At 50.1% G+C, this 13,483-nt stretch overlaps 1 protein-coding gene across 1 annotated transcript; it reads right to left on the bottom strand.

Annotated features, from left to right (window-relative positions):
• Positions 1-7,941: 7,941 nt before the first annotated feature.
• Positions 7,942-12,826, bottom strand: Fabp6 (fatty acid binding protein 6). The gene is made up of 4 exons (XM_004657486.2): positions 12,760-12,826; positions 10,366-10,541; positions 9,180-9,269; positions 7,942-7,995 (listed from the first exon to the last, which is right to left on the bottom strand). Exons 1-4 carry the CDS (start codon positions 12,824-12,826, stop codon positions 7,942-7,944), a joined length of 387 nt encoding a protein of 128 aa, XP_004657543.1.
• Positions 12,827-13,483: the final 657 nt, after the last annotated feature.

The raw sequence follows: 13,483 nt of genomic DNA, 5'->3' as shown, positions 1-13,483 counted from the left end.
GGAGTCTCAGGGTGGCCTCAAACTCACGGCGATCCTCTGCCTCCCGAGTGCTGGGATTAAAGGCGTGCGCCACCACACCTGGCTAAAAATCAATTTTTAAATGTGGATGGTAGAACTATGGACCAGAGCCTCCACCGTTAGGAGATAGGTTATATTTTTAGAAGCGGAATGGTAGTCGGCATCTCTGTCTTACCCTTTGCCTACCCAAGCGCCAGGAGAGCCAGCCCTGAGAGCTGGTGTCATGTTGGGCTGCTGAGAAAATAAATACCTTTCCTGAGAAGTGCTCGGAAGAGGAGGCTGAAGAGCGGACCCAGGAGGGTGTCTGGGGACCGTTTCTATTGCCAGAGGGCTGTGACAGATCCCACTTGCTGTGCATGAGGCCCACTGAGGCAGGAGACTCCTGGTTTGGGAAATTCAGGTACGACAAGTCTAGTTCACCAAGAGCATCGGTTTCACTCGGAGCAAACCCTTCCCTGGGGGCTTGACTCCTCATCCGTTACCATGGAGACGATTCAGCCAATAGCCGGGGAGGAGCGCTAGGCAAAGCCAAGCCAGGCTTCCAGCTCTTGCCTTCAGCCAGGGGGGATCCGCATGGATTTCTTCCACGCATGGGTTCTCTGTGTGAGGCTTTGGCTGCAGCTCTACCAGGTCATGACCAGCAAAGTTTAAAAGCACAGACAGGGCCTTAAACGTCCTTCCTCACATCGGGCTGAGTACAGGGGTTTCAAGCTTAAGCAGACTGCACAATGACCAGGAGCCTTCTTTGTTAAAATAGATTTTTATTTGTTTGTTTGAGAGAGAGAAGTAGAGAGAGAATGGGGGTGCTAGGGCCTCTGGCCACTGCAAACAAACTCCAGACGCATGCACCATCCTGTGCATCTGGCTTATGTGAGTACTGGGGAACCGAACCTGGGTCCTTAGGCTCCCCAGACAAGTGCCTTAACTGCTAAGCCATCACTCCAGTCTACCAGGAGCCTTTTTATAAAGACGAATGGAGCCCCAAGATCTGCATGTTTATCCAACTTCCATGTGGTTCAGGTGAATGATTTCTTCAAGGATCCAAGGAAGGAGTAAATGTTCAGGGCCGGGTTCCCATGCTCAGAGGAGAAGCCCCACCCAAGGCCTCTGTTCTCAGCCTCTGTCCAATGGCTAGACGAGGGACTACACCTTTGGTCCGGGCGCTCAGGAGGGTTAGGCAGGAGAATGCAAATGGAGGCCAACCTGGGCTACATGTCAAGGTCCTGTCTCCAAATCTCATTGGTTAAAGGCACTTGCTTGCAAAGCCTGATGGCCTGGGTTTGATTTCTCAGTTTCCATGTAAAGCCAGCTGCACAAAGTGGCCCATGCATCTGGAGTTGTTTGCAATGGCAGGAGACAATGGTGTGCCCATTCTCTCTCCCTCTCTCTCTGTCTCTTCATAAATAAATAAATGTAATTTAAGCTGGGTATGGTGGTGCATGCCTTTAACCCAAACCCTTGAGATGGGGAGGCACAGGTAGGAGGATTGCTGTGAGTTCAAGGTCAGCCTGGGCTAGATAGAGTAAGACCCTATCTCAAAAGAAAAAGATATTTTAAAAAAAACTTAATGACCTGTGTTTTGCACAGTGTTTCTTTTACTGGGCTGTGCAAAGTGCAGGAGTACCCAGACTCCTTTTCCAAAGACAACCTGCGTTTTACAGACTCACATGACAAATGTCTGGACGGGGGTAAGAGGGTCCAGGCCTCCAGTTTCACATTCCCTTCCCCACTGTTGTCTCACCTGCCCTGCTCTCTTAGTCCTGTGGAAATGGCCCCTCAACCTTTAGACTGGTGAATAACAGCCTTCTCAGTGCTGGGGTTAAAGACGTGCGCCACCACGCCCAGCACCTGAAATAATTTTTGATTGCTGCACTTTCAGAGTCATCTTATTGTTGCCATATTAAAATTTGTTCATTGTTTTTAATGTATTTGAGAAAGAGGAATACAGAGAGAGAGAGAAAGCACATGGGCACACCAGGGCCTCTTGCCACTGCAGATGAACTCTAGACGCATGGCCCACTTTGTACATCTGGCTTCATGTGGGCACTGGGGAATCAAACCCAGGCCAGCAGGTTTTGCACGTAAGCACCTCTAACCACTGAGAAATCTCTTCAGCCCCTATTGCCACATTTTTTTGTGACCCCTGCACATGGGTTGAGACTCCACAGTTTAAGGAGAGGGGTAGGCAGTTCCTTCCTCCCTGCAGCGCACGGTGTCTGGGATGAGGACAGCAGTCATGACAGCCGACAGCCACGGCGCACTTGCTGCATCTCAGGCACGTGCTATTACTTCTAATCACACTGGGAGCCTACCAAGAAGGAGCTATTATTAGCTGTATTTGACAGATGAGAAAATGAAGGCCCGGGGAGATGATCTGCTGAAGAACAGTAAAGAGAAAAGGCGCAGTTCAAACCTAGTAACCTCGCTTGGCCTCACCACCCTGCCCTGCCCAGCTCAAGGCTTTGCAGAGAATGCATGCAAGGGTTTGCTGGGCTCCAGCTGGCCAGCTGCCCCTCCCACTCCGCTAACCGTGTACATGGGACGAGCTTGGCAGGAGGGGAGCCGTTGCCCCGCTACGTGGGAGATGTGACTCCCCAGGGTCAGGGAGAAGATCACGAAGAGCCGGAGCCCAGTGTGATTAGAAGGGAGTTGAAAGCCATTCGTGTGGATGCTTCATTTCTGACCTTGTACCTCCTCCTTGTGCTGAGGAAGGGAAGGTCTTATTAACCCATCTGACACAGGGGCGGGGTGAGACTCAACCAGGTGACTTGCCCACGTGACTCACAAGCTAGATGATGTGACGCTTTACTTATGCTGACTTGAGAATGATGGCCTTGACAATGGAGGTGACAGTGGTGGAGGTGCCTGTTCGTACAGGAATGTATCTGTAATTAGCTCCACTTACAGCTACTAGGTGGCAGGAAAGGGGCTTGAACCCTGGTAATGTGATTCCAAAGTGGAAGTTCTTAACCACTTCCCTCTCTGACAGGAGGTCAGCCTGCCATGGAGGAGTAAGGTGGACATGACACCAGGTCCATACTCTATTTACCTCAGAAACTGTGGCCTCCACCATGGATTGAAACCCGGCCCCACAAAATTTGCAGAGACTCCTCGCTCATTGCTGTATGACCCTAGGCCTCAGTTTCCACATTTGTGAATTGAAATTTAAGCTAGTTGATATCCTGAGGTCCTTCTGTTCCATATTACGTGGGTTTGGAAGACTGATGACCTGGACTTAAAAACCTCTCCCCTACTAACAATTAAATTGTTCTTTGAATCAATTGCAGGAATGAACTCTCCTCTCTTTTTCTTCTTCTCCTCTCCCATCACAATCCCTTCTTTCCTTCCTTCCTTTCCTCTTTCCTTCCCTCCTGCCTTCTCTCCCTTTGTTTTTGTTTTGTTTTTTTGCTTGGTTGGTTCTTTTGTTTGCTTTGTGGTAGAGTCTCACCCTAGCCCAGGCTGACCTGGAACTCAGTCTGCACTCCCAGGCTAGCCTCAAATTCAGAGATCCTCCTACCCCTGCCTCTCAAGTGCTGGGATTAAAGGCATGAGCCACCACACCCAACTTCTCTCTTTCTTTCATTTTTAAAATATTTTTATTTATTTATTTGAGATAGGGAGAAGGAGACAGAGGAGAGAGAAATTAGGCACACCAAAAGCTCTTGCCACTGCACACAGACTCCAGATGCATGTACCACTTTGTGTATCTGGCTTTACATGGGATCTGGGACATTGAATCCACACCAGCAGGCTTTGCAAGCAAGTGCCTTTAACCACTGAGCCATCTCCTCAGCCTCATTCTCTCCCCCTTTAGATTTTTCAGCCTAATTGTGGTTAAGTCTGTTATTCGGAGACTTCTCATCCAAGCTCATTATGAGTAATTATTGAGTCTGGAGGGAAGCAGCCCTGCTGTTTAATCTAATGCTTACCTAGTTCACTTAATTAGCGGTAAATCTTGGCACAAAAAAATGGTGGAGTTCATGGGGTACTGGCTGCTGGGCTGGTAGGCGGGTGGAGAGAGGCTGCACGCTGTTCTTGGAAAGATAAGGAAGGTCTCAGGGTAGAAAGAAGGAGCAGGAGGCAAGAGAGAGCTGCAAGGAACTGGGCAGAACCTCTGTCCAGGCTCGAGGGCTGGAGATTACTTTAGGTCTGGTAGCACATATTAAACGCCTGCTGCATACCAGGCCCTGTGCAAGATACTGGGTAAACCCAGTTCCTTATGCCCTTCATGGAAGACTTGCAGACTCAAGGTGCATTTCAAGTGCATCTGCCTTTGGTAATTCAACTCTTGGTTTTGTAAGGCATTATTTTTGTTTATTTGGTTAGTTATTTTGCAGTACCAGGAGTTGAACCCAGGGCCCTCCATATGTTAAACAAGTATTTTATCACTAAACTCTATCCCTAGACCTCATTTTCTTTGTTTAAAAATATATTTATTTATGTATTTAAGAGAGAGAGAATGGGCACGCCAGGGCCTCTAGCCACTGCAAATGAACTCCAAATGCGTGTGCCACCATGTGCATCTGGCTTACATGGGTGCTGGAGAGTCAAACCTGGGTACTTAACCACTAAGCCATCTCTCCAACCCCTTTCTTTTTTGGATACAGGCTCTTACTTAGTTGCCTAGGCTGGCCTCGAACTCATTCTGTAGCTCAGGCCAAGCAAACCTTGAACTTGCAATCCTCTGAGTAGGCAGGATTGCAGGCTTGTGCCACCAGGCAGGTGCAGCTGGTAATTCAACTCTTTTTTTTTTCTTTTTTAAGATTTTTATTTATTTACTAGAGACAGAGAGAGAGGGAGAGATACAGAGCATGGGTGCACCAGGGCCTCCAGCCACTGCAAACGAACTCCAGACACATGTGCCCCCTTGTGCATCTGGCTTACATGGGTCCTGGGGAATCGAACCAAGGTCCTCTGGCTTTGCAGGCAAGTGCCTTAACCGCTAAGCCACCTCTCCAGTTCCCTCCCCCCAACAAGGTTGTGCAAACGTATGCACATGCACGTACATACCCCCAGTTCAGCTCTTAAATAGTGAGAAGTCCTCCTTCCAGCAAGCTTCTGTGGTTTTGCTGTATTAGGAGCAGTCTTCCAGAGCACAGCAGTGTGGCTACAGGGCTCCCCACTATCACAAAGGGAGACAGCAAGCTCGGGACTTGAGGAAGGAATCAAAAGCCAGCGGTAATCAACATCATGCTATGCCTATGGTAAATGTACGGACTTTCCACACAAGATAATGATATGAAGTTTCCCTTGTAATGAAATAAGTGAATCATCATACAAAACACAATTGAGAAGCCAGGCATGGTGGCGCACGCCTTTAATCCCAGCCCTCGGGAGGCAGAAGTAGGAGGATCGCTGTGAGTTCGAGGCCACTCTGAAACTCCATAGTGAATTCCAGGTCAGCCTGGGCTAGAGTGAAACCCTACCTCGAAAAACCAAAAATAAATAAATAATTAAATAAAATTTTTTTTAAAAAATTGTCCAGTGTGGTAGCCCCTGTTTGTGCTTCCAACATTGGGAAAACGGAGCTAGGAGGATCGCTTGGCCTCACAGGCCAGCCATAGCCAGTCTAGTCCCCTTGGTAAGTTCCAGACCAATGAGACCCTATCTCAAAAAAAAAAAAGGATGATATTCCTGAGTGATGCCTGAGATTGTCCTCTGCCCTCTACAGGGTTGTGCAAACGTATGCACATGCACGTACATACCCCCATGCACAAGTAAAATAAGCCAAGTGGGTACCCAGACAGACATTCCACAGCAGAGCCAAGAATAAAAATGCAGGCGAATTCTGTGCTCTAACCTAGGGACCAGCAGGTCACCTGTTCCACCCAATGCCCAGGGCAGACTCACTTTCCCACAGGCAAGCTGCTGAACACAAAAATTGCCTCAAAATCCTTTTCTTTCTTTTTTTTTTTTATTTTTATTTATTTATTTATTTGAGAGCGTCAGACACAGAGAGAAGGACAGATAGAGGGAGAGAGAGAGAATGGGCGCGCCAGGGCTTTCAGCCATTGCAAACGAACTCCAGACGCGTGCACCCCCTTGTGCATCTGGCTAACGTGGGACCTGGGGAACCGAGCCTCGAACCGGGGTCCTTAGGCTTCACAGGCAAGCGCTTAACCGCTAAGCCATCTCTCCAGCCCCCAAAATCCTTTTCTTAAAAAACAAAATATTTTATTTATTTATGAGAGAGAAAGAGAAAATGGGCACACCAGGGCTTCTAGCCACTGCATAGGAATTCCAGACACTTGTGCATCTGGCTTATGTGGGTCCTGGAGAATCAAACCGGGTCTTTTGGCTTTGCAGGCAAATGTCATAACCAATAAGCCATTTCCCCAGTCCCCAGAATCCATTTTTTTTTGCCTTTTTTCAGTTTTCAATGTAAGGTCTCACTCTAGTTCAGGCTGACCTGGAATTCTTTATGTAGTCTCAGGGTGGCCTTGAGCTCTCGGTGATCCTCCTACCTCTGCCTCCTGAGTGCCAGAATCCATTTTTTAAAAGTATTTTGTTTGTAAGCAGAGACAGAAACAGATGGGGTGGGGGAGAGGAGAGAAAGGGTGCACCAGGGCCTCCATCCACTGCAGAGGAACTCCAGGAACATGTGCCGCTTTGTGCATCTAGCATTACGTGCACACGGGGGAATCAAACCCGAGTAGTTAGGCTTTGCAGACAAGCACCTTAACTGCTAAAACCATTTCTCCAGCCCCTCAGAATCCCTCAATCAGGGCTTCAGTACCCACCGTGGGGCAAGCAGCCTTCTAACAACCTTCCCCAACCCAGTGCATCTTCCTGCAGTTCCTCTTGGACATGAGGCTCCAGCCTAGAACATTCCACAAAGTCTCTCCTACCACCTCCACCTCCCTTGGCCATCTCACACAGTGCCATCATTGGTCCTTACAGCCCCTCTCATGCCACTGGGTGAGATGAAGCCTTCACGGGTGGCTCCAGAGTCAAGTACAGCAGAGCCATAACCAAGCTGAACTGGCTTCCTTGGGTAAGCTCTGGGGAGTCCCTGCCCTGGTGCCCAACAGCCAGGCCCCTTCCTGGAGATGTTACCCCCACCTCCCACTCAGAATCCAGACAGATCTCTCCGGCGGCCACTCTTCTGGGTGAAAAACAGCATGTTAGAGCTAGGGCAATGGCTCAGTGAGTACAGCACTTGCTTACTCCAGTGGGAGGCCCTGAGTTCAAATCCCCACAAGCCCCGAAACAAAGCCAGATGTAGTAGCGAGCACCAGGACTCCTCTGTGGAAGATAGAAACACAGGACTCCCCAGAAGCTCCCGGGCCACCTAGCCTGCAGTGCCCAACGGGGAGCTACAAAAGACCCCCGCCGCAAACGGGGTAGAAGTCGGGGACGAAGCCTGAGGTTGCCTGTGACCTGCACACAGGCAGAAGCGTGTCCACACGCACACGATTTAAAAACGTAAATCATAAATAAGCAGAGCCGGGCGTGGTGGCGCATGCCTTTAATCCCAGCACTCGGGAGGGAGAGGTAGGAGGATCGCCGTGAGTTCGAGGCCACCCTAAGACTCCATAGTGAATTCCAGGTCGGCCTGAGCTAGAGTGAGACCCTACCTCGAAAAACCAAATAAATAATAAATAAATTAGCAGCATGTCACCTCTCCCGGGTGCCTCTGTGTCTAACAACACAGTGGCAGGTGGGGTAGGGGCGTCACAGGCACACACCACCCTGCTCCCCCTGGGCCTCTCCTCAGGGTAAATGACAGTCCACGTTCCTGACGCCCCTGCAGGACCCTCCCCTCAGACCTTAGGCCTATAGATCCATCCTTGGGGCCTCTCTACCTCCACCCAGCAGGAAACTGTCCCGAGACACCAGGAAGATGACAACAGAGGCTCTGGAGCAAGCAGGGTTTATTCACACATGAGCTTGATTGGTGGCGCTGGGGACAGGCCTGGTGGTTTAAGCCAGCCTCTTGCTCACACGCTCATAAGTCACACCTCCGATGGTGGAGATCTGAAAGAACAGCCAGAACACGGGGAGTCAGTGTTGTATTCCCAGGCAGCAACCCTAAGGTGACCAGGAAGAAAGGTGAGCCTTGCCGGGCGTGGTGGCGCACGCCTTTTAATCCCAGTATTCAGGAGGCAGAGGTAGAAGGATCTCTGTGAGTTCGAGGCCACCCTGAGAGTCCAGAGTGAATTCCGGGTCAGCCTGGGCTAGAGTGAGATCCTTCCTTGGAAAAGCAAACAAAGATAATGGGGCAAGGAGGTATTGAACCTCTCGACCACCACGTCTGTGTCTCTCACCCGGAGGGAACTCTGAAAATCCAGGGGCAGAGGTGAGGACATCCTTCCACTGTGTGCAAATGTCAGCCCACAGATGTGTGAGTTCCACCAGCCAACACTTGAAAAACTATCCATGTCACTGTCAACCTTAACTAGTGTGAAGATTTCACATAGAAATGCACAGTTCCACCAGGCGTGGTGGCACACGCCTTTATTCCCAGCACTCGGGAGGCAGAGGTACAAGGATCACTGTGACTTTGAGGCCACCCTGAGACTACATAGTGAAATCCAACCTGCGCTAGAGTGAAACTTTACCTCGGGAAAGAAAAAAAAAGGGCTGGTGGGACAGCTTAGTGATTAGGGCACTTCCCTGCAAAGTTAAAGGACCCAGGTTTGATTCTCCAGGACCCACATAAGCCAGGTGCACAAGGTGGCTCATGTGTCTGGAGTTTGTTTCCAGTGGCGGGAGGCCCTGGCGCGCCCACTCTCTCTCTCTCCCAAATAAATAAATAAATAAATAATACTTTAAAAAATAAATTAAAAGAAAAAAAAAAGAAACAAAGAAAGGAACAGTTCAAACTGCTGGTAGAGTAAGGCCTGAGTGTCTGTGGAAGTGAGTGCCCCCACGCAGAACACGGCCTGTGCTGGGAAGGGTCCTCTAGGAATCTGGTCCTGAGTTGGTGCAGTGGGGCCCTGGAGTCGGCCTGCCTGGATGGCTCCCTGCCCCACTCCAGAGCCTCCGTTTCCTCAGCTGTGAGCTGGGGATGAAAATCCCCATCCACAGGATGAGAGAAGCTCCGGTGGGAACATGTGCAGCACGGTGTTGGGAAGAGCCAGCTTCCCAGGACCACCCGAAGGACCTGGGGCTGAGGCAGGAAAGGTCGCAACAGAAGTCCTGGAAACCCACGCGCTCACCTCCACCAGCTTGTCACCCACGATCTCCGAGGTCTGGTGATAGTTGGGGAAGTCCGCCACCACCTTTCCCCCCTCCATCCGCACGGTGGCCTGGAATGGAGACACAGCAATGAACATGCGTCCTCCAGGCCCAGCCCAGCAAGTTCAAGTTCAACTGCAGGGGCGGCGGGTGGGGGGGCAGGGGGGAGTAATGTCTGGAAACAGACGATTGAAGATTTCCAAAGAGAGACATGACTTTGGTCATCTAACCCCTCTGGGCCTCAGTTCAGTCATCTCTAAAATAGAGGGAGTGGCTGTATCTCTCTCATGCGGTTGTTGGAGGGTTACATAATGTAAAGTGGGCTGGGGGTGTTGCTCAGTGGTAGAGCACATGCTTGGCATGTTGTACATCGAGGCTTGGCAAAGTGCAAGGACGTGCCCAAGGCCCCAGTTGCCAGTGGGCAGTCATGGCCACCAGTCTAGAAGAACGTGAGGACCTTGGGTTAGGTACCTCTGCTGTCCTGAGAGCCAGACGGCCTGGGCGTCAAGGTCTGTCCTTGCTATGTAACAGGGCAGGTTTCATCCTGTAACTAACTCAGCCCCTCATCTGCAGAATGGGGAGAGTGACTTCATAGGATTAATTGAGATGTATAAAGTGGGGGCCAGGCTTGGTAGCGTATGTCTGTAATCCCAGCACTCAGGAGCTGAGGAAGGATTGCCATGAATTCTAGGCCAGTCTGCACTACACAGTGTGAGACCCTCTCTCAGAAAAAAGAAAGAAAGAGAAAGATGGAGAGATTGCTTAGTGGTTAAGGTACTTGCCTGCAAAGCCTAAGGACCTACGTTTGATTTCAGTGGCTGTAGGCCCTGGTGCGCCCATTCTCTCTTTCTCTTTCTATCTGCCTCTTTCTCTGTCACTCTCAAATAAATAAATAAAAATTTTTTAAGAAAGTAGAAAGTAGGAACTATTCAGCAAGGGTCTAGGTCATGTTATGCTAAACACCCGGCAAATATGGACTCGGTATAGTCAACACTGGTTACCTGAGGCTGCCTTTAAGCGGCGGGAGCGTTCAGTTGCCGCCCTTGATGCTGCAAGCTCAGCGGCGGCAAAAGGAACCCCAGTGTGGGAAGCAGGGAGGCCAGCTGTGAGGTGGGGAGGTTGGCCATCCGCCCGGGGAAGCAGGGAGGGGCAGCCAGGGGGGCTCACCTTGAACTTTTTGCCTCCCATGGTCTGCATCTCGCACTCTTTGCCGATGGTGAACTTGTTGGTCATGATGTGACCCCCGGAGTAGTGCTGGGACCAGGTGAAGTCCTGCCCGTCCTGCTGCACCTCCGTGATGATCTTGAAGTTGCGGCCCTTCTCAATCACGTCGCTGGGGAGGCCTGGGCCCAACGACAAGCAGAGAGGCCACCTAGGAACTGCTCATAACCCCTGAGATGGAGGAAGCTTTCTGGCCTGGGGCCGGACTCTCTAGACCTGAGCACAGTATCTGACGCACAGAGAGTGCATGCTTCAAACCCCAGCTTTGCCACATGTGGCTTGCACAAGTCACTGGCTCTCTGTGCCTCAGTGTTTTCATCTATAAAATGGTGACAATAAGGTCCAACTCTTAAGTCTCTTGCAAGGATTAACTTCAATGTGATTTGTCTTTGCAATGTCTTACAAAGCCCCTCAATGGGACTTGACATTCTTCAATAATAGCCAATCTTCTGTTAATAATATTAATATAACAGAAGCTTGCCAGGCTCCAAAAGTTCTAGAATGGATAAAACCCTCAAAATTGAGCCTTCTGTTGGGTGTGGTGGCACTTGGGAGGCAGAGGTAGGAGGATCTGTGAGTTTGAGGCCAGCCTGAGACTGCATAGTGAATTCCAGGTCAGCTTGGGCTAAAGCAAGACCCTTCCTCAAAAAAACAAAAACAAAAACAAAAAAGCAGGGTGTGGTGGCTCACACCTTTAATCCCAGCCCTCAGGAGGCCTAGGGTGGGAGAACTGCTATGAGTTCGAGGCCAGCCTGAGACTTATTCCAGGTCAGCCTGGGCTAGAGTAAGACCCTACCTCAAAAAAAAAAAAAAAAAGATAAATAAGTAAAATAAAAAAGGCTGAGCCTTCTATCTTACTGATAAGAAAGCAGAGGGCTGGAGAGATGGCTTAGAGGTTAAGTCACTTGCCTGCAAAGCCAAAGGACCTAGGTTCCATTCCCCAGGACCCACATTAGCCAGATGCACAAGGTGGTGCACATGTCTGGGATTTGTTTGCAGTAGCTGGAGGCTCTGGCGCACCAATTCTATCTATCTATCTACCTACCTACCTACCTATCTGCCTCTTTATCTCAAATAAATAATAAATTAATTAGTTAATTTAATTTTAAAAAAGAAAGAAAGTGAAGCCGGGCATGGTGGCTCACACCTTTAATCCCAGCACTGGGGAGGCAGAGGTAGGAGGAGCTCCATGAGTTCAAGGCCACCCTGAGACTGCATAGTGAGTTCCAGGTCAGCCTGGACTAGAGCGAGACCCTACCTTGAAAAACAAAAACAAAAAACAAACAAACAAAAAAGTGACGATCTTGGGTGGGGAAAGTACTTCCGTCATAGCAGCTCACCTGGGGGCTCTAGTTGCTCAGTGCCCCATGAGACTGGCAAGGGAAGTCGAGTCATTGGGTCCCTATGCCCAACTCTGAGAACTCCCACCTCCACAGTGCCTCAGGGGACAGGCACTCAAGGTCACTCTGGCTGAACAGAGGGTGCCCCCACAAGGCAGGGCACAGGTCCCTCAGGGATATCCTCTGATTCCTGGCAACTGCTTGGCCTCAGACCTAGTGCTCCGGGGTTTCCTTAAGGATTGTCACATCCATTGTCTCGGTGCCCGGGGTTGAGCAGCAAAAGGAAGGGTGAAGTCGCGGGTTTCTCTACCACTGTAGCACCGTGACGGGGTGCTTAAGTGACTAAGCGGCGTGACTTATTAAACCTGGTCTCTAAACTGTACTTGCTCATGTCTGCCTGGCAGAAAGCGGTGACATCACTCGACACGGTTCTGAGGGCTAGCGATCTCTGCCACTAACTTGAGCAACTCGTATTGATCTGCCCGGTCAAGTACACTGGGATCGGCCTTGCATATAGCAGGGGTCCGTCCAATGTGTGAATGAATGAACGTCGAATCTCTCTGCCTCACCAACCAAGTCTCCATCTCTCCAATCATTAGCTATGTGACCTTGGACAAGTTCCTCAAGTGAACGAGAGATACTAGCTCTAAATATTTTATTTATTTATTTGCGAAAGAAGGAGAGAGAGAGAGAGAATGGGCACACAAGGGCCTCCAGCCCACTGCAAAGGAACTCCAGATACATTGTGCCCCCTTGTGCATCTGGCTTATCTGGGTCCTGAGGAGTCGAACCGGGGTCCTTTGGCTTTGTAGACAAATGTCTTACCTGCTAAGCCATCTTTTCCAGCCCGTTGCTAAGTATTTTAAAGTCAAAGCCTGTCTTACATTTTTTATTACAGAGTAGTTGCTCAACACATGTTTGAATGGATGAATGAGGGTCTGCTGTGTCCCAAGGGTTTGGGGTCCTTGAGCGGCCAGCCGCAGGGAGGGAGCTCACTCACCCAGGCGCTTCATGAACTCCTCGTAATTCTTCTCGCTCTCTATCTCGAACTTGCCGTTGAAGGCCATGATGCTGGAAGAGCTAGAGCCAGGGAGTGGAGAGCTGACGGAGAGGCTTGGTGTTGAGGAGTCTGGAGTCTCAGCTTATAAACACTCCCCGGTGACAAGGCTCAGCCCCCAAGTCACCCCACTTCTCCCTCGTGTCCTTGAAGTGCTGGCTGTTTTATGACATGGGCAGGACCTGGACGGGAGAGCCCCAAGGTTATTCACCCTCGGGTGGCTCATGCCTGGAATTCTGGCACCAGGAAACACTGGCCATAGTCTCATGGGCATTCTAGGAGGGCCAGGATGGCTACAGGGTCATGTGCCTCGCTGCCCATCCTGCCCTCCATGCATCCGTGCCCTACCCTTTTCTCATACTCTCCTCATTTTCCATCACTCATTCCATCCTTTTAAAAAATATATATTTTTGGGCTGGAGAGATGGCTTAGCGGTTAAGCGCTTGCCTGTGAAGCCTAAGGACCCCGGTTCGAGGCTCGGTTCCCCAGGTCCCACATTAGCCAGATGCACAAGGGGGCGCACGCGTCTGGAGTTCGTTTGCAGAGGCTGGAATCCCTGGCGTGCCCATCCTCTCTCTCCCTCTATCTGTCTTTCTCTCTGTGTCTGTCGCTCTCAAATAAATAAATAAATAAAAATTTAAAATATATATATATATATATATATATA

Source organism: Jaculus jaculus, chromosome 6 (genome assembly GCF_020740685.1).
Source record: "Jaculus jaculus isolate mJacJac1 chromosome 6, mJacJac1.mat.Y.cur, whole genome shotgun sequence".
Classification (NCBI taxonomy): Eukaryota; Metazoa; Chordata; class Mammalia; order Rodentia; family Dipodidae; genus Jaculus; species Jaculus jaculus.
Note: the sequence above shows the minus strand (reverse complement) of the source record. Positions and strands in the feature narration are given on the sequence as shown.